Below are 22,337 nucleotides of genomic sequence, written 5' to 3'. Positions count from 1 at the left end.
TGTTTTCACTTATCATGTCACTAGATAGGCTTTTCTGTTTCTGTTGTTCGTCCTGGCGACAGCATACATTCATGCCATGTTCACAGTTCCTTGTCACGTAAGTTTTTGTTTGTTTAATGTTCATAGTTCTCCGCCATTGTGCGCGCCTTTTGTTTTCTAGTCAAGTTTTTTACCTCCGCTGTGAGCGCCTTTTGTTTGTACCTTTTGTTTGAGTTTATAGTAATAATTAAACTATGTCTTTACCTGCACGCCACTTCCGTTCCAATTCTTTTGCACCACGGGAGAGCAAACCACGCCAAAGACCAAGTCTTGACACTTTTGTCGAATAAAATTACGACTCTTTTCATACAATTGCCAAAAATGTAAGCTTTTCTTGTAAAATTTCGATTGTTATTTTGTAAAATTCCAACTTTTATCATAATATTGCACAAATGTTCAGTTTTTCTTTTAAAATTTTGACTTGCGTTGAGTAAAATTACGACTTTTATTACAACACTGCCAAAATTCTACGTTTTTCTTGTGAAATTGAGACTATTTTCTTGTGAAATTCCAACTCATTTTTCACAACAAGCTTTTTTATATTTGCATAGTATGTATATATTATTAATGTTGTAAATACAAATATTTATATATCTAGAAAGGGGGGGTCCTAAAGTGGTAGGCATTTTTCGGAGTTCTCAAGAAGGTAACAAATACAAGAATGTGTATGCGTGTGTGTGCGTGTGTGTGTGTGTGTTTTCTGGCAATGCTTACTTAATGGGGACATCACTTTGTTTACACAGTCACCTTTAGGGGACCTCTGACGGTATGGGGACAAAAAAAACAGGTCTCCTAAAGGGAAACCTTTTTAAATGATAATCAGATCCATTCTGAAGATGCCTAAGTGATTTTTAAGCTTTGGCCCATAACACATGTTTACTGGTTAGTTTGAGTGTACAATTATGACTTTTGTCATCATTTTGCCAAGTAAAAATTCCAATTATTATTATAATATTGCCCAAATTTTGACGTTTTCTTAAAAAATTGTGACTTTTGTCGAATAAAATTACGACTCTTTTCATACAATTGCCAAAAATGTAAGCTTTTCTTGTAAAATTGCGATTGTTATTTTGTAAAATTCCAACTTTTATCATAATATTGCACAAATGTTCAGTTTTTCTTTTAAATTTTTGACTTGCATTGAGTAAAATTACGACTTTTATTACAACACTGCCAAAATTCTACGTTTTTCTTGTGAAATTGAGACTATTTTCTTGTGAAATTCCAACTCATTTTTCACAACAAGCTTTTTTATATTTGCATAGTATGTATATATTATTAATGTTGTAAATACAAATATTTATATATCTAGAAAGGGGGGGTCCTAAAGTGGTAGGCATTTTTCGGAGTTCTCAAGAAGGTAACAAATACAAGAATGAGTGTGTGTGTGTGTGTTTTCTGACAATGCTTACTTAATGGGGACATCACTTTGTTTACACAGTCACCTTTAGGGGACCTCTGACGGTATGGGGACAAAAAAAAACAGGTCTCCTAAAGGGAAACCTTTTTAAATGATAATCAGATCCATTCTGAAGATGCCTAAGTGATTTTTAAGCTTTGGCCCATAACACATGTTTACTGGTTAGTTTGAGTGTACAATTATGACTTTTGTCATCATTTTACCAAGTAAAAATTCCAATTATTATTATAATATTGCCCAAATTTTGACGTTTTCTTATAAAATTGTGACTTTTGTCGAATAAAATTACGACTCTTTTCATACAATTGCCAAAAATGTAAGCTTTTCTTGTAAAATTGCGATTGTTATTTTGTAAAATTCCAACTTTTATCATAATATTGCACAAATGTTCAGTTTTTCTTTTAAAATGTTGACTTGCGTTGAGTAAAATTACGACTTTTATTACAACACTGCCAAAATTCTACGTTTTTCTTGTGAAATTGAGACTATTTTCTTGTGAAATTCCAACTCATTTTTCACAACAAGCTTTTTTATATTTGCATAGTATCTATATATTATTAATGTTGTAAATACAAATATTTATAGATCTATAAAAGGTGGTCCTAAAGTGGTAGGCATTTTTCGGAGTTCTCAAGAAGGTAAAAAATACAAGAATGTGTGTGTGTGTGTGTGTGTGTGTTTTCTGGCAATGCTTACTTAATGGGGACATCACTTTGTTTACACAGTCACCTTTAGGGGACCTCTGACGGTATGGGTACAAAAAAAACAGGTCTCCTAAAGGGAAACCTTTTTAAATGATAGTCAGATCCATTCTGAAGATGCCTAAGTGATTTTTAAGCTTTGGCCCATAACACATGTTTACTGGTTAGTTTGAGTGTGAGACATTTGCACAGCAGCCCCCTCATCGGGCTGTTGTTGGTACTGCACTCGCTGCTTTTTTTTTTTAAAATGGTCCTCAGTAGTTACGTTCAAATTTGTGTGAATTATGCAAAATTATTTAAATTTGGTCCCCATGAACCATATTAACTCTTTTTCCCCAGCGTCCCCAGTAAGAATGATCAGCACATTACGTCATCAATCCAGAGATTTAAAGACGTGTATGAGCTAACTGGGCAGTGGCCATTTTTACCTCATTTTTTTATGCCTCCACAACCTGGAGAAAGGGTGGTCCCCACAAGTGATGATCAAAAACTTGGTCCCCATTCCAAATGATAACCAGTATGTGTGTGTGGGCGGTGTGTTGCTCCATTCACTAAACATACTGACCCAGATAACATTGTTTTTACGAGAGGAAGAGGAAAATGACTAGTTGACTGTAAGGTGTGTGTGTGTGTGTGTGTGTGTGTGTTATGAGTGTCCAATCCGCAACACCCCTGCCACACAGGAGCAGTATTGTAATTAAAGAATAACATCTCCTATATTTCCGTGAAAGGCAGCAGCGCACTGAAGCGTGAGTGCTAAAATGGGAACGCTCATGCATGAACATATACCGTGCACACACATGGGCCGCCTCCTTCCTCTTGAGTATATCTGAGATGAGTTAAAACCCTTCACGGCGTTCTATAGTTCATTCATTCGGTCGTATACTCTCTCCATTTGACTGAAATATTCATTCCGCAGCTCTCCCATATTTAAAATGAACGTATTTGCTTTGTTTATCCTCGAGGTGCAACATGTTATTAGATTGGGTGCACTGCAATATTTACCTGGGACGCTGGTCGACCTTTGATATTAATTATTCCACAGAAAATATAGAGTTTTTAATGAATCCGTTCATGAGTCAAACTGTAATCCACGCTTTATTAACTGTACGAGCAATGTGTCGGGTATAGGGTTGTACGGTATACCGGTATTAGTATAGTACCGCTGTACTAATTAATCAAATTCGGTACTATACCGCCTCTAAAAAGTACCGGTTCCGCACCCACCCTGCCCCTCCCGTCGTCATCACGTTGAATCATTGCTGGTTTTACGAGCAGAGGAGCATGTTCGGCAGCGCACAATCACAGAGTACTTACAAGCAGACACAGTGTGTAGACAGAAAAGGGAAAACGGACGTATTTTGGCCTAAAAACTAACGATAAAGGTGAAGCTATAACACTGAAACGCCCTCAGGAAGAGGTGCTTTAAGACATCTAGCTAGCGGTTAAAGTCTATCCGCAGTCTGCAGTGTTTTAGCTACTTCTAAATCACGAATCCTCGCCTCCATGGCGACAAATAAAGTAAGTTTCTCACAAGTATCATCCCTGCAGGACTAGCTAAACATGCGTGACTACACACCGTAGCTCACCGGCGTCAAAATGTAAACAAACACCATTGGTGGATCTACACCTAACATCCACTGTAGTGATACCAAGTACAGGAGCGTATATAGTCGATACTACTATGATTACATCCATATTTTTTAGCATCACAAAATCTTCTTTCATTTAAAAAAAATGTATATTATGTTTATAAACTCAGGAAGTATGTCCCTGGACACATGAGGACTTTGAATAGGACCAATGTATGATCCTGTAATGACTAGGTATCGGATTGATACCTTAATTAGTGGTATCATCCAAAACTAATGTAAAGTATCAAACAACAGAAGAATAAGTGATTATTACATTTTAACAGAAGTGTAGATAGAACATGTTAAAAGAGAAAGTAAGCAGATATTAACAGAAAATGAACAAGTAGATTAATAATTAATTTTCTACCACTTGTCCCTCATAATTTTGACTAAATAATAGAATGATAAATGACACAATATGTTACTGCATACGTCAGCAGGCTAATTAGAGCCTTTGTTTGTTTACTCAATAATAACAGACAAGTTGTCTTGTATGTTTATTATGTTATTTAAGGACAAACTTGCAATAATAAACATATGTTTAATGTACCCTAAGATTTTTTGTTAAAATAAAGGCAATAATGCCATTTTTGAGGTCCCCTTTATTTAAAAAACTATCAAAAAGTGCCGAAAAGTATCAAAATAAATTTTGGTACCGGTACCAAAATATTGGTATCGGGACAACACTGGTCTGGTAACATTTAAACGTCTCAAAAAACAAGTATAAAACCACTAGAGCTGTTTAAGTTAACCTGTTAATGAATGTGATTTATCACAAAAAGGTTTGCATAAATTACGCAGTTTTTTGTTGTTTTTTTTTACAGTAAATGCTCCTTTACCTCAACCGCGTATGGTTACCAGAAAGGTAACAGTGATTATGTCAATCCATACGTCAGTGCAAAGGACACTTGTGGTACATTTCACTTCAAAACACCCCCTGATTGGACTTAAGATAAAACTTACCAAGTTTTGAGCAAATAAATGATGTGCATTCAAGTAAAACATACAAAAAAATGTTAGTGTATGACATTCTGAGAAAATGACATTTGGTTATGGTTAAGGTATTAGTCAAGGGTTGTCAAACTCATTTTCATTGAGGGCCACGTTGCAGTTTTGGCTGCCCTCAGAGGGCAGTCCACTTGTAACTAGGGATGTCCGATAATGGCTTTTTGCCGATATCCGATATTCCGATATTGTCCAACTCTTTAATTACCGATACCGATATCAACCGATACCGATATCAACCGATATATGCAGTCGTGGAATTAACACATTATTATGCCTAATTTGAACAACCAGGTATGGTGAAGATAAGGTACTTTTTAAAAAAATTAGTAAAATAAGATAAATAAATTAAAAACATTTTCTTGAATAAAAAAGAAAGTACAACAATATAAAAACAGTTACATAGAAACTAGTAATGAATGAAAATTAGTAAAATTAACTGTTAAAGGTTAGTACTATTAGTGGACCAGCAGCACGCACAATCATGTGTGCTTACGGACTGTATCCCTTGCAGACTGTATTGATATATATATATATATAAAATGTAGGAACCAGAATATTAATAACAGAAAGAAAGAAACAACCCTTTTGTGTGAATGAGTGTAAATGGGGGAGGGAGGTTTTTTGGGTCGGTGCACTAATTGTAAGTGTATCTTGTGTTTTTTATGTTGATTTAATAAAAAAAAATAAAAAAAACAAAAAACAAAACGATAGCGATAAAAAAAAAAAACGATACCGATAATTTCCGATGTTACATTTTAACGCATATATCGGCCCATCTCTACTTGTAACATTAATACAAGAAACATACATTAGCCGCATGATATTGTCACACGATTACCTATGCATTTGATTAATAAATGTATATGTGGAAGTGGCTTCCTAGCAGTCCCACTGTCAGACACGGCACAGGAGCCAAGCGTGCAGGTTTAACAAGGTTTTAATAAGAATGCTTCAACAAAAGTTCTTCTCTCCAGTAGAACGTGACCTTTCAGTCACGTCCGTATCCTCTCTCCCCTCCTGCTCCCGGCCGCTTACTGTTAAAGACAACAGATGATTAGATTACCACGTACCACCTGTGAAATATAATCCCCTGCTAGCTGTGTCTCACCGTCAGCATTGCCACGCCCCCCCGTCTGATGGGACAGAGGCGGTGACCTTTGCTCCTGCAGGCAGCGCTGGCAACATTTCCCTCCACAGTATATTTTACCTACACTGTAAGAAAAGAAAAAAAAATCTGTGGATTTCGCGGTCAAAAAAAATGGCAGAATTTTACCATAAAATTTGCAGTAAAATGGTCACACTCCATTTTACTGTAGAATTTTGGTGATTGAGCTGCCAGTTTTTTGTTAGTTTTTTTTGCATTAAAAAAATGGTTTCTCTTTTCACAGTGTATGTAAATGTAAAAATGGTACCACAGTTTTTTTCTTACGGTAGGATTCTGAAGACCGAGCTGTTTTAAATATATTGTCATGTTTACAGTGTACAATTTGATGGATAATCTGCTTTGAAATCATAAGGCTAAGTAGATATTTATATATGTTTTTACCCCAAAAATGTTTAGAATGCATGATAATATAATATCTGTTGCCTTATTAGATAGATAACGTTTAAAAGATATATAACTGCATGCAGTACATGTTTTTTTTCTGTCAAAAGATAAAAAGAAAGAAATATAAAGTACTTTGTTGATGCATATTATTTCCAAGCTTTCACAGGCCATTCAAAATAATGTGGCGGGCCAGATCTGGTCCCCCGGGCCTTGAGTTTGACACTTTTGTATTAGTCTATCTCGAATATGCATTCAGTTAGAATATGGTACACCACATATATCAGGTTTCTCATTAAAGCATGTCCGAAAAGGAGTAGGAAGAAGCAGAGCTCATTTATTACTGCCTCTTTCCGCTTCATAGCATTTTCTAACACATTTGTTTGTACTCAATCTGTAACACAAACAGTAGATAAATAAGTAGATTAATAAATAAGTGACAAAATATTGGGGTCTTTTTTTAAAATTTACTCTGATTATTAATGATTACCGTATTTTTCGGACTATAAGTCACAGTTTTTTTCATAGTTTGGCCGTGGGTGCGACTTATACGCAGGAGCGACTTATGTGTGAAATTATTAACACATTACCGTAAAATATCAAATGATATTATTTAGCTTATTCACGTAAGAGACTAAACGTATAAGATTTCATGGGATTTAGCGATTAGGAGTGACAGATTGTTTGGTAAACGTATAGCATGTTCTATATGTTATAGTTATTTGAATTACTTTTACCATAATATGTTACGTTAACATACCAGGCACGTTCTCAGTTGGTTATTTATGCCTCATATAACGTACACTTATTCAGCCTGTTGTTCACTATTCTTTATTTATTTTAATTGCCTTTCAAATGTCTATTCTTGGTGTTGGGTTTTATCAAATAAATTTCCCCCAAAAATGCGACTTATACTCCAGTGTGACTTATATATGTTTTTTTTCCTTCTTTATTATGCATTTTCGGCCGGTGCGACTTATACTCCGGAGCGATTTATGGTAAATGGTAAATGGGTCGTACTTGTATAGCGCTTTTCTACCTTTTTTAAGGAACTCAAAGCGCTTTGACACTATTTTCCACATTCACCCATTCACACGCACACATTCACGATTTATACTCCGAAAAATACGGTAGTCACAATTTTTCTGTGTGATTAATCTGTTTGAAAATAATTGTGTATTCAAGAAAGTTATTTTAAATTATGCAAGTGATTAATTGGCTGAGATGAATTGTGATGACTCATAAATCCAAATAAAATGTGATTATTTGGAAAAATATTAATCTCTGGACAGTACTAAAAAACGTTAATAATATTAAATTTAACTAAAATAAAGTTAAACTACTACTATGTCCAATAAAGATTTGTGAAACATTAAAGGTGTATTTTTCTGTACTTTGTTTACTAGACTACAAGAGCATTCCACTGTAGAACAAATGATAAAAAGTATTTATTAGCGTTTCCTTTTAAAAAAAAATAGTGTGAAGACCTGGATTAATATTCTAACACAAGTTTTAAAATCTACATAAAGCCCTACTTTATTATTATTATAATAATAAATACAACCAAAAATAAAGTAAAACTACTTTCAACATTGCTTAAGAAGTTGATTTCATTCGCCATGTTTTTTCTGCATTTTGCTCAACTTTAGCGCCATTAGCGGAAGTTCCAAATGGTCCTACTTTAGTGGTTTTCCGAGAATGGAAGCTTTTAATTGTCAACAGATGACCTGATTAGGACGCATGGGATGTTGCCACTTAATAATAAACAAGACCCGGACTAAGTTCAATAGATGCAGAAAGAGAGCAAGACACACATTTTTTGAGAGAGTACACTTTGAGATGCTTTAAACCAAAAAAAACCCCCACCCTTTGTCAGTCAGGTACAGAGGCGGGTAGAGTAGCCAGAAATTGTACTCAAGTAAGAGTACTGTTACTTTAAAGATGTATTACTCAAGTAAAAGTAAGGAGTAGTCACCCAAATATTTACTTGAGTAAAAGTCAAAAGTATGTTGCGAAAAAACTACTCAAGTACTGAGTAACTGATGAGTAACCTGTTCGTTTAATGATGACGGCAACAAATAATGCACAAAAACATAAAAATAGCAATGAGCAAATTCAGAGCCAGGGATATCTCTTAAGCAACTAAAACAATAATATATATTAAATAATAATACATTAACATAAAAAAAAATGAAGGCAAATTGAGCCACAATAACTTAACAGCACCATAGGCTCAGTAGGCAGAGATTACAAAGGAAAATAACAAGTTAGCCTTTACGCAAACCATAAACTGATAGGTGTGGGCTGCACCTGGGAACACACTGTGCACTTCTGATTGGTGTTTCTATGCATGCGTGAGTGTGTGTGCGACTGTTCGTGTGTGTTTGTGTGTTTGTGTGTTTGTCTCTGTCTGTCTATGAGGCTGCAGTGCGTTAATAAATGTCCCCACACGATGTACACTACCGTTCAAAAGTTTGGGGTCACATTGAAATGTCCTTATTTTTGAAGGAAAAGCACTGCACTTTTCAATGAAGATAACTTTAAACTAGTCTTAACTTTAAAGAAATACACTCTATACATTGCTAATGTGGTAAATGACTATTCTAGCTGCAAATGTCTGGTTTTTGGTGCAATATCTACATAGGTGTATAGAGGCCCATTTCCAGCAACTATCACTCCAGTGTTCTAATGGTACAATGTGTTTGCTCATTGGCTCAGAAGGCTAATTGATGATTAGAAAACCCTTGTGCAATCATGTTCACACATCTGAAAACAGTTTAGCTCGTTACAGAAGCTACAAAACTGACCTTCCTTTGAGCAGATTGAGTTTCTGGAGCATCACATTTGTGGGGTCAATTAAACGCTCAAAATGGCCAGAAAAAGAGAACTTTCATCTGAAACTCGACAGTCTATTCTTGATCTTAGAAATGAAGGCTATTCCACAAAATTGTTTGGGTGACCCCAAACTTTTGAACGGTAGTGTACATTTGACAGTGATTCATAGCAGGGAAGCTAACATCAGCCTACGGTGACAGCCATGTGCTTCCTCAAATTTGACGTTGAGTTCATGTAAGCTTAAGCTTGTTGTTGTTTGCCGCTGAAACTTTATGTCTAGTTAATCATGTGACCGCCTGGCTCTGTTTGATTGGTGAAACGGAGTCAAACGTCACCAGTGACTGTATTTGATGTTTTGGTCTGACAGACCAAAACAAACAAAGCGTGCATTAACAGATCGATAAAAATCAGCGAGCTGAATGTATGGAGCGGAGTAAAAGTAGCGTTTCTTCTCTATAAATATACTCAAGTAAAAGTAAAAGTATGTTGCATTAAAACTACTCTTAGAAGTACAATTTATCCCAAAAGTTACTCAAGTAGATATAACGGAGTAAATGTAGCGCGTTACTACTAGGGTTGGGTATCGTTAGAATTCGAACGATTCCGATTCCGATTCTTTGTTTCGATTCCGATTCCTGACGATTCTCGATTCCGATTCTTAATGTGTTTGACAGGTAGTCCCTGGAAGGTGGTATGTATTTTGGCTTGAGAGTTTTCACCATATCCCTGCAAACATAAACAAACACGTAATGTTGCTGTTACTGTTTAGCCCAGTATCAATTAGCTTAGCTCTAACGTTATTGCTTAACTAACCTAAATGTTGGAGATTCCACCTCTGAAAAGGGATGCAGTCTTTTGACTATGTGTGCAGGGACCTTCCTGTGGCACTCTTCCGTCTGTGGCACCGACATCTTCCCCATCGCCGCTACGGTGAACGGAATACGCTGAGCACATCGCGGAGCCTGGCTAGCAGGTTGTAAATTGTCTATGAAAAAATATGCGGGCTAATTTGTTAGCTGCCTCAACGTTGGAGCAAAACACATTATTTATTGCATATATATTGTTTTACTTACCTGATTCGGACTGCAGTGCAGTCACCGAGGTGCCAGGCTGGGCGTTGGAGCCAGAGGAGGACGGTCGGCGCAGCGCGTTGAAGACGGGACACGCATTTATTTGTACTCCATGAACTCGGAGGTGCTTCATCATGTTCGACGTGCACCCTCCTAAGCACGAAACAGTCCTGTCGCACGTGTTACATTTCGCCGATATTTCATTTTTTTTTCGTAAAATAAAGCCACACTTTCGACCGCCGACGCCCGCTATCCATGCTTGACTGACTCGCTCGGCTACATAGGCTCGGCTATGCTAACACTTCCGGCGGTGGGCGCTTCTTCGTTGGTGTTCAGCGGCTTCTTCTTCCGGTCGGCGGACTTATTCTTTTTTTCCGGTCGGCGGACTGGGTATCGAAACTAGGAATCGAAATTTAAACTTTTGAACGATTCCGGGAGAATCGGAAAGTTAGTCCCGGTTCCAATCGATACTCGATACCCAACCCTAGTTACTACCCACCTCTGGTCAGGTATGGACTATTGCTCGATTATTTGGCCCTCTCTACATGCTTCTCTCTCCAATAAATGTTGTAGATGTTGAAGGAACTACAATGTGACGTTTTAGGTTCAGTGCAAGAGAGAGGAGAGACACAATTAAACACCAAGCCTCTTAAATCCCCAGCTGAGAGCATGTGTTTCACTTATTGATTTTTACCATTTAACTCCAGTGATCTCAATGGCATTGTGTTAAAACGAGGTGGAATGTTCCAGCGTCATTATTTCTGACAACATCGTATGTTGGATGGTGCATATGTTTTGTTAACGACTGTGAAAAGTGCTATTTTTTCCTGCAGAGATTGGAAATCCCTTTCCTCTCCGCGCCATAGGGAAAATCTGTCACATCACCTCCAGTCTGCCCAAACAACACATTCATACGGACAAGAAGAGAAGCTCCCCCGAGCTGTAAAATGTAGCATGCGATCAAAATATAAACAACAAGTTTGACGCAAAGAGACATTAACAACAACACGCTTATTTTGGCTTGAACTTTTATTCTTTTTGAAATATGGGATGTTTAGCGGTCTCAGTTCGAGGTCTGTCAAATTTGTGGTTTGTCGAACAAATATTTTAGTAATTGTTATGAAATTAAAGGGTTACAATTTAATAAGCTCTGCTTTTCCGACTCCTTTTCGGACATGCGGTAGTAACAAACTCGAAATAAGTGATGTATCGTATTGTAATTGTATGCATGTTCCTAATAAACTAACTCCCTAACCATAACCATTATTTCAGGTTAAATCATCATTATTATTATTTTTGATTATCTAGAATGACGGCAAATCTTTGAAACGTCTCTGGCAACACATTTCAGGCTGTTTGTCCAAGGATTGTTGGTGTCACACATGCTGAAATGTGCATTTGAGCCGGTCGTGATATTCTGTGAAGGCAATATTGAAGACGCTAAACAGCATGGGAAATTTGAGTATAAAATCTACATGACTGAACAGTCATCCGACATAATTTTTCATGCACACCCTATTTATATACACACATATATGTATGTATATTTAAATATACATATATATGTACAGTACAGGCCAAAAGTCTGGACACACCTTCTCCTCATTCAATGCATTTTCTTTATTTTCGTGACTATTTACATTGTAGATTGTCACTGAAGGCATCAAAACTATGAATGAACACATGTGGAGTTATGTACTTAACAAAAAAAGGTAAAATAACGAAAAACATGTTTTATTTTCTAGTTTCTTCAAAATAGCCACCCTTTGCTCTGGTTACTGCTTTGCACACTCTTGGCATTCTCTCGATGAGCTTCAAGCACACCTGTGTAGTGAAAACCATTTCAGGTGACTACCTCCTGAAGCTCGTCGAGAGAATGCCAAGAGTGTTTAAAGCAGTAATCAGAGCAAAGGGTGGCTATTTTTAAGAAACTAGAATACAAAACATGTTTTCCGTTATTTCACCTTTTTTTGTTAAGTACATAACTCCACATGTGTTCATTCACAGTTTTGATGCCTTCAGTGACAATCTACAATGTAAATAGTCATGAAAATAAATAAATATATATATATATATATATATATATATATATATATATATATATATATATATATATATATATATATATATATATATATATGTGTGTGTGTGTATATACATATATGTGTGTATATATATGTGTGTATATATATATATATATATATATATATATATATATATATATATATATATATATATATATATATATATATATATATATATATACACTACCGTTCAAAAGTTTGGGGTCACATTGAAATGTCCTTATTTTCAATGAAGATAACTTTAAACTAGTCTTAACTTTAAAGAAATACACTCTATACATTGCTAATGTGGTAAATGACTATTGTAGCTGCAAATGTCTGGTTTTTGGTGCAATATCTACATAGGTGTATAGAGGCCCATTTCCAGCAACTATCACTCCAGTGTTCTAATGGTACAATGTGTTTGCTCATTGGCGCAGAAGGCTAATTGATGATTAGAAAACCCTTGTGCAATCATGTTCACACATCTGAAAACAGTTTAGCTCGTTACAGAAGCTACAAAACTGACCTTCCTTTGAGCAGATTGAGTTTCTGGAGCATCACATTTGTGGGGTCAATTAAACGCTCAAAATGGCCAGAAAAAGAGAACTTTCATCTGAAACTCGACAGTCTATTCTTGTTCTTAGAAATGAAGGCTATTCCACAAAATTGTTTGGGTGACCCCAAACTTTGAACGGTAGTGTATTTATATACATGTATACAAATGTGTGTATATATATATTTTTTTGTTTTTGTTTGTTAGTTTTTTTTCTTATGCCCTTTTTGTCAAACTCTTTTTTTGGCAATAACACAAAATATTAAATATTTTACCCCAAAACGTTTTAAAAGTGGAATATTTGATGTGAAGTAATTGGAGCCTTAAATATTGACACATTTAATTCAACATTATCTTTTTAAAGAATGACAGCTTTTGACATTCATGAAAGTATGAAAAATAAGTTATACTATTTTTCTTTTTTTACTTTCAACGCTTAAGTCTCCAGATCCACTTCAGATCAATCCGTCGATTATCATTTTTTATATATTTTTTTAATGTTTGTTTTGTCTGTTTGTTTCATGCATTTTTTGTCAAAGAAAACATCGTTTTTATAATGGCAAACACAAACTGAAATATTTGATATTAAGTAATTATAGCTTTTAATACGTCAATAACTCAACAACATTGATTTTGATTCATTGCTTTTTTTTAAGGAATGACAGCGTTGAAGAAAGAAACAGTACGCCTGACAGCTTTGTGTTATTAGTCACCATTGTAACTTTTTCTCATCACATTTCACCTGTTTGCTCTTTTATTCCACTTTTTATGTTTTTTTTTAGTAGTATTTTTAGAACGTGCGGGGTCTGTTAAAAAAATCAGCTGTGGGCCACAAATAGCCCTCTCGCCACACTTTGGACTCCCTGGTTTAGATGCTTTTGGTTTGCATAAACATGATTTCAATCAGAATCAGATTTTTTCATGTTGAACATGCAAGGAATTTGACTTGGTAGACTGCTCTCTTTGTTTAAAGCAAGAAACAAAGAAAAACACAACTAAGTTTAAAAAAACAAGTTAAGTGGATTTATATTCCTTTCTTTTTTGAGTGTATTTGCTTATGCAAAATGAATGAAAATGACGTCGGTCTCGGGCAGAAGTGTTTGTGACTTCTAAAACATTTAATTTTTCTGCTCATTCGTCCACTATTTCTTGTTGCAACAATTACATTTGGTGAAGAATTGTCGCTTTTTAAAGATGTACTGGTTGAATGAAAGGTAGCCGATCGTTCAGACTGCAGTTGCCTAGGATACATCCAAATACGAACGAGGCCTTGGTTGGATTTGAAAAAAAAAGTAAATTGTACTGTTCACATCGACATGAAAAAAATCATATACGGATCAAATATGGACAAAACATCGGAATTGACCTTCATTGTGAACATAGCCTTTGAGCAGTTAGCGTTACTTTGCTTATTGGTTGTCATGCATAAGAAAGATAGAGTCAGTTTTGTCCATATTGTGCCCCATTCAGAAACCGTTCTTAAGAACAAATTTTGTTCTTAGGCCCACTTACGAAGTTTTTAAGGGGATTTTTGTATTCACCAATATTTTTCTTAGCTGGGATTTGTTCGTAGGTAAGAACAAAATCTAAGAGTGCTCTGGAGCACTCTTAGGGTGGCCTATTTGTTCTTAAGTGTGACAAGTTCCCTTACTTCTATTGTCTAATGCTGAATTAATATCATAGATATATATATATATATCTATATATATATATATATATATATATATATATATATATATATATATATATATATATATATAGATAGATAGATAGACACACACATATACATACATATATATATATATATATATATATATATATATATATATATATAGATAGATAGATGGATAGATAGATAGATAGATAGATAGATAGATAGATAGATAGATAGATAGATAGATAGATAGATAGATAGATAGATAGATAGATAGATAGATAGATAGATAGATAGATAGATAGATAGATAGATAAGACAGACAGACAGACATATAGCAAAATGAGCAATATATAGACATTTCTAGATTTCTAGATACTGTGAGTATGATTACTACGGTAATTTAGTGTTAATATTTGGGTTCCTCTATAGTGGAAAAGTTGGGCACTTAGGTCCAAAAGGTTTAGGACCCCTGCTTTAGTGGATCCGGTCCTATACACTACCGTTCAAAAGTTTGGGGTCACCCAAAAAGTATTTTTTGGAATAGCCTTCATTTCTAAGAACAAGAATAGACTGTCGAGTTTCAGATGAAAGTTCTCTTTTTCTGGCCATTTTGAGCGTTTAATTGACCTCACAAATGTGATGCTCCAGAAACTCAATCTGCTCAAAGGAAGGTCAGTTTTGTAGCTTCTGTAACAAGCTAAACTGTTTTCAGATGTGTGAACATGATTGCACAAGGGTTTTCTAATCATCAATTAGCCTTCTGAGCCAATGAGCAAACACATTGTACCATTAGAACACTGGAGTGATAGTTGCTGGAAATGGGCCTCTATACACCTATGTAGATATTGCACCAAAAACCAGACATTTGCAGCTAGAATAGTCATTTACCACATTAGCAATGTATAGAGTGTATTTCTTTAAAGTTAAGACTAGTTTAAAGTTATCTTCATTGAAAAGTACAGTGCTTTTCCTTCAAAAATAAGGACATTTCAATGTGACCCCAAACTTTTGAATGGTAATATATATATATATATATATATATATATATATATATATATGTATGTATTTATATAGATAGATAGATAGATCAGACAGACAGACAGACATTTAGCAAACACTTTTTAATCATATTAATCACACTTTTGCATTTATATTAATCACGATTAATCACAGTGAATACCTTGTGTGCATAGTTTAACTTAAATTAAAAAAATACCCCATTTTTTTGACACAAATACAATTTTATTTGAACGCATTTATTTGTTCAAAACTTGAAGTTTTATTAAAAGTAGTGCTGGGGTGTATTTTGAAGTAATCTTTCCCTGCAGTTAGCACACCAGTGGGAGTCGTACACTTTGAACCTGATCACATGTAACAAGTAACCAAAGGAATAAATTGCGCAATTATTCTGCGTTCCTACTTGATTATTGCGATAATGTTTTGTGATTAAAGCTTTCATTTTGTCCACTTGCACAAGTCAGCATGCTCGAAAAAGGAAAATGTAATCCTACCCCTTTTTACATTTTTGCCCTTTTTAATAGTGACAGAACAGAATGGAACAAATGCATAAATAAATACATTGAGGAGTAAACCCTCCCTCCATCTGAGGACTATTGTAAGTACGAGTGAGAGCAGACATTCCTGCTGTAGCCGTGAACAAAAGCAAGTCAGCCTTCCGTCTCTGGGAGTTGTTGTTCTCACCAACTCAGCTAATTGGCTTCCTCAGGAAACCGCCGTCAGGACAGTTCTAATAGGAAGCTGACGCCGACAAACAAATTGCTACTTAATCACCCCGATTCTTTTGCCAGCCAGCTACTTTCTCAGCCCTCCCCCCGAAATGACTTGTGTGTTGTGTTCGTGTTCCAGGTGACCATCCTTCGAGGCAAGGATGGATACGGCTTCACCATCTGCTCGGATTCCCCTGTGAGGGTGCAGGCAGTTGACCCAGGCAAGGATGTTTTTGAGAATTTAACAGGATACGTAGTAAGGAAAGGGATTCACATAGCCCCGTTCCTGGGTGGAAGGAGGTGGGGTTAATGATTTTGCAATGCAGTGTGCTGAAAATGAGTGAAAAGCGCCACTCTAAGTTGTAATTGCCGCAAAACACATTTTAAGATATTCAACACTAAAGTTCGTCACGTTTCATGTGTCGGGTAAACCGCGACGAATGGAGCCATATGAATCCCCTTCCTTTGTAGTTCAGTTCAGGCTACCACGGTACGGGTTAGGCTGGTTTGTTTTCAGTTCAATTCAGTTTCAGTTTATTTGGAACATGCATAAATGGTAAATGGGTTATACTTGCGCTTTTCTACCTTCAAGGTACTGTGGAGAATACATATAAGAGTTCTTTCTTTATTCATAGTCATGTTTGGAGCAGTTAGTATTTTTCCATGTATACTCTGTATACTTGTTTCTCTTTGTCTGCAGATGTCTGTGTAGTGTTTTAGGCATTGGAATGTGAGAGAGATGCATCCCCCTCCTTATTTTATCAGTGTTGGGGAAGGGGGAGGCATTCCTTTCTGGGGGCGGGGGGGGGGGGACTGTTTTCGTATTCAATTAATTGTCTCTTCCCGTTCGAATGTTAGACCATTTCGAGATGCCGGTATGACCGCATTGGTGTGGACTGGTCTCCTAAAGCTTTAGTAAAACTTGATAATATTCCTATTCTGTCTAGATGGTCCTTCTTACTCAGCATATATGTCATCTAAACTTGGGATTGACCGGTGATTTAAAGTCCCTGAAAGGGAGACTGGTAACAGTACTCAAAGCGCTTTGACACTTATTTCCACATTCACCCATTCACACACACATTCACACACTGATGGCGGGAGCTGCCATGCAAGGCGCTAACCGCGACCCATCAGGAGCAAGGGCGAAGTGTCTCGCTCGAGGACACGACGGACGTGACTAGGTTGGTAGAAGCTGGGGATTGAACCGGGAACCCTCAGGTTGCTGGCACGGCCACTCTCCCAACCGCGATAAGATACAACACATATTTCCAGTTGTTTCATTACAGCACATCCAAAAAGGAGTAGGAAGAAGCTGAGCTTATTTAATCCTACCCCTTTTCATACCATAGCAATTGTATCCTATGTCCTTGTTCTCTGTAACATAACAGTGAACAAATAAATAATATATAAATAATATACCACAAATATTAAATACATAAATAATCTTCAGATTGAATACTATGGAGCCAAAACACTGGCAGTAAGATTTCGTATCGGGGAAAAAAAAACGACATCGTAGAAAAAGTTAACATCGACATGGACTTTTTTTGTATCATGAGGTGTTTTCAATGCACTGTTATTGTTTTTGTGTGTGTTTCACTGTTTTCAACTTTTCCTCTTCCACATTCGCTTCTCTTTTTATGGCTTCAAATGAATGCCAGCGGTTTGACGTGGAGGGCCGAGTACCTGTGGGCTTTCAACAAGTTTACCCGAAAAGTAGTTTTAGTAGACTTGGGCTTGCAGGAAAAAACACAGTAAAAGAATACAAAAGGGCCAAGGGGGTCTGAATTGAAAAAAGCTTCAAAATATGAAATTATGAAGCAAAAGGTTTTTTTTTTACATTTATCTTGAGTAGATGACAGAGAAAAAAAAAGAGAAGCGAATGTGAAAAGGACAAGTGGAAAATAAAAAACCTGTGAAACACAAAAAGACAATAACAGTGTACAAAAATGTGAATATTGGCATTGAAAATATATCATGATGCAAAACAATATATACCCCAAAACATTTTTTTTTCGATGTTTGTATGTATTTTGGGGCGGTATAGCTCGGTTGGTAGATTGGCCGTGCCAGCAACTTGAGGGTTCCAGGTTCGATCCCCGCTTCCGCCATCCTAGTCACTGCCGTTATGTCCTTGGGCAAGACACTTTACCCACCTGCTCCCAGTGCCACCCACACTGGTTTAAATGTAACTTAGATATTGGGTTTCACTATGTAAAAGTGCTTTGAGTCACTAGAGAAAAGCGCTATATAAAAATAATTCACTTCACTTCATTTTTTGTCAAAACTTTAGGGTTGTGCCGATACCAATATTTTGGTAGCGGTACCAAAATGTAATTTGATACTTTTCTAAATAAAGGGGACCACAAAAAATGGTATTATTGGCTTTATTCTAACAAAAAATCTTACGGTACATTAAACATATGTTTATTATTGCAATCCAAGAACAATTTTGTGTTATGGTTACTAAGGGGAGATGACGACAAAGACACCAGGGGGCAGAAATGTTCAATGATTTATTATATATATATAGTTAACATATATCATCAGAATCAGAATCAGAATAGTTTTATTGCCATTGTTTGAGAACGGGTTCACAAACTAGGAATTTTTCTTGGTGCAATCGTGCAACATAAAACACATATAACACATATTTGGTAATAAAAATAGCTGTAACTGAGCTATCAGATCTTGTTATAGACTTAGAAGGAATTCAAGTTTATATTTATATATTTTTTTATTTTTATATATATATATATATATATATATATATATATATATATATATATATATATATATATATATATATATATATATATATATATATATATATATATATATATATATATATATATATATATATAATAGTAATAATAAACAATACTAATAAACTTTAGAATGGTGTGTGACAAAATCCAAGAGCGTAAGTGTGTGACTATGTGTGTAGATTAGCTGTTGAGTGTTACCGTAAATGTTGAATGAGGAAGCAGACAAAACCAAAGAGGGCAATGCAGAAGGGATCCGAGATTCGCGTGAGGTCCGTGGGGCAGAGAGAGGCGTCAGAGTCCGGGGAGAGCGAGTAGTCAAGGAACGAGGGAAGAAGTCAGAGTCCAGAGAGAGATCTAGGGAGAAGTGAGACGCACAGCTCACTTTCAGGGCGACGCAGGGTAGGTACACCATTGAGAAACTACGGGAGAACAAACAAGGATGTCAGACACAAGGGAAAAACGCAGAGAGAGAGAGCATAAGCCTTACGGTATCCAAAGAGGTAAACTAAGTTCCCGCATGGATCCTTGGGTCCACTGGTCCTTTATCCGGCTCGCCCTCATCAGTCCCAGGTGTGCGGATTGCCGATTGTCTGCAGGCTTGTCGCTGCGTGGGTGTGCTGCGCTCAGCGTGAGCGGGGGCGTGCCCGGGCAAGCAGCCAGAGGAGGAACAGTGACACTCAGCTGCAGGAGGGAGGCGGGTTCGAATCCGCGCCGTGACATTTTGTCCTTAAATAAAATAGTGAACATACAAGATAACTTGTCTTTTAGTAGTAAGTAAGCAAACAAAGGCTTCTAATTAGTCTGCTGACATATGCAGTAACATATTGTGTCATTCCCCATTCTATTATTTTGTCAAAATTATTAAGGACAAGCTGTAAAAATGGATTATTAATCCACTTGATCATTTACTGTTAACATCTGCTTATTTTCAGTTTTAACATGTTCTATCTACACTTCTGTTAAAATGTAATAATCACTTATTCTTCTGTTGTTTGGATACTTTACATTAGTTTTGGATGATACCAGAAATTTAGGTATCAATCCGATACCAAGTAGTTACAGGATCATACATTGGTCATAATCAACGGTGACGCCGGTTAGCTATTGTATCCTCCTACGGTGTGTAGTGAAGAATATTTAGCTATTCCTCGTCCTGCAGGGATGATACTTGTAAGAAACTCACTTTATTCGTCGCCATGGAGGCGAGGATTAGTGATTTAGAAGTAGCTAAAACACTGCCGACTGCGGATGGATGTTCGCTGCTGGCTAGCTAGCCATGTCTTAAAGCACCTCTTCCTGAGGACGTTTCAGTGTTATAGTTTCACTTTTTGTCAAGTTTGAACACTGATGACATCTATTAAACGAGACAAGAAGCAAGGAATTAAACAGAGACATAATTAAATTTGGCTCAATTTGAGGAGAGACGCACGGACACTGTACCCTTGTGCAGTGTCTCAGCACGCTCTGCCAAAAGATTGCACGCCTCCTTCTTTTATTTGGACTTTCTCTGACCACACGGCAACAGCTGTTTCTAAGGGACGAGGGTCGTAAACAGTTCACAGAAAAGGTCGGTTCAAAAAAGAGGTCGTAAAACAGTTCAAAGGAGGTTCGTAAAACAGTTCAAAAAGAGGTCGTCTGGAACTTGGGCAGATCCTGCCTTCTCTCCGCTTTGTAGTCCTTGGGTTAAAACAATATATTTCTGTTGATTACAATACATGAAAGAAAACAGAAACCCCTTCATGTTGCTTCCCATCCTACACGGTGGAGTTTTACAAGCCTTCTTGGTAGGTTCAAAGACAGCTTTTGCCTTCTTGCCAGGAACTCATTTCAACACAAAGTTTTTGTGATAACTTCGATAAAATTATTCTAACAATGTCAACTCCAGTAATCAAGTTCTTTCTTCACTCTATCGCCAATACATGTTCCAAATAAACCACATTTACCACCATTTTCACACGCTTGCAGTTCCTCAATCATCGATCTGTTCCCGATACCTCATGAATTATTCTCACTTCATCAAAGTTGAATGTCACCTGCGGGCATTCGGTTTTTTCATCCCTTCTTGGGCTTTGAGGATTAGCGTGAGAATCCAAGCTAAGCAGCGGGGCGCCGCAGTTAATAGGCAACCCTCGGGAGTTTTGTTTGCCCCCCTCGAATCAGACCAAACATGTTTTTTAAAGAAATGATGTGTGTGTGTGTGTTGACTGTGGCAGGAGGCCCGGCGGACCAGGCAGGTCTACAGCAGCTGGACACGCTCCTGCAGCTCAATGGTCAGCCTGTGGAGCAGTGGAAATGTGTGGACTTGGCCCACGCTATCAGGTGAGAGTCCAGCCGGTGCTTCGTCGGCCATCTTGGGCAGGGCATCATCCCAAAACCATTGGGTTCTTGCCTTGATAGGACAAGCCAATGACTTGAAAGTTTTGACGGGTAGACATACACAAACTGAGCTTTTGTTAGATACCCTTCAAAAGCAATAGGGTTATTGCACTGACGCAAAGAATCAAGGCCAGGAAGTAATGGTAGAACATTCTGACTGGTTATACCAGGGGTCGGCAACCCCAAATTTGAAAGAGCCATATTGGGCCAAAAATACAAAAAATGTATCTGTCTGGAGTCGCAAAAAATTAAAAGCCGTATAAAAGTCTTATAATGAAGGCAACACATGACATAAGTGTCTATATTAGCTATATTAGCCTACTATCAAAATGACTATGTGTCGCAGGCTGAAGCAAATCGTCATTGACAGAAATGTTGAAATGTAATATTTATTCTACACATTTTTACAACATTAGAAAACCATTAGTAAATCAGAGGCTACTCAGAAGGTGAGATAACTCCTGGAAATGACTGGCTTTTAATGGCCAAAGGTATAGATGTGTGTGTCCAAGTTAAAGGAAATGGCAGGCTGTCTTCTTTTAATGGATTTATTACAATCTTTGGCAAGCTAGGTAATGTTTGCTGTGGTCTGGAACAACGTGGCACACAAACAACCATCAGAAATGCAGCCAATATTACATACAGATAATGTGTCATGAGACATGCAAAAATAATGCACTTATTTGGCCAACCCTGCCATATTCAAATATAAATAGGGTTCTTTGTTGTTATTGTTTTATGTAGCATTGCACAGTAGTTCTACTAGTAAATATAAAACGACTAAGCAAGAATCCATTTCATTTTTATGATCAATATTTGCTCCCCAAAATAGCAATACAATCTGTCACTTTTTTTTTTTATCAAAATGAATAGGTTTCTTACTCGACCTTAGAAAATGCATGCATTTAAGTTTGAGCTCTAAAGTTGTATAAAA

The 22,337-nt window shown here is 36.6% G+C and overlaps 1 protein-coding gene across 1 annotated transcript in view; it reads left to right on the top strand.

Annotated features, from left to right (window-relative positions):
* LOC133655280 (regulator of G-protein signaling 3-like) overlaps nt 1–22,337 on the top strand; it is a 378,581-nt gene that overhangs the window by 116,733 nt on the left and 239,511 nt on the right. The window contains 2 exon segments of the mRNA XM_062055278.1: nt 16,396–16,477; nt 21,241–21,346. Coding sequence (XP_061911262.1) covers nt 16,396–16,477; nt 21,241–21,346 — 188 coding nt within the window.

This window comes from Entelurus aequoreus, linkage group LG08, assembly GCF_033978785.1.
Source record: "Entelurus aequoreus isolate RoL-2023_Sb linkage group LG08, RoL_Eaeq_v1.1, whole genome shotgun sequence".
Lineage (NCBI taxonomy): Eukaryota > Metazoa > Chordata > Actinopteri > Syngnathiformes > Syngnathidae > Entelurus > Entelurus aequoreus.
This window is presented reverse-complemented; position numbering and strand designations above follow the sequence as displayed.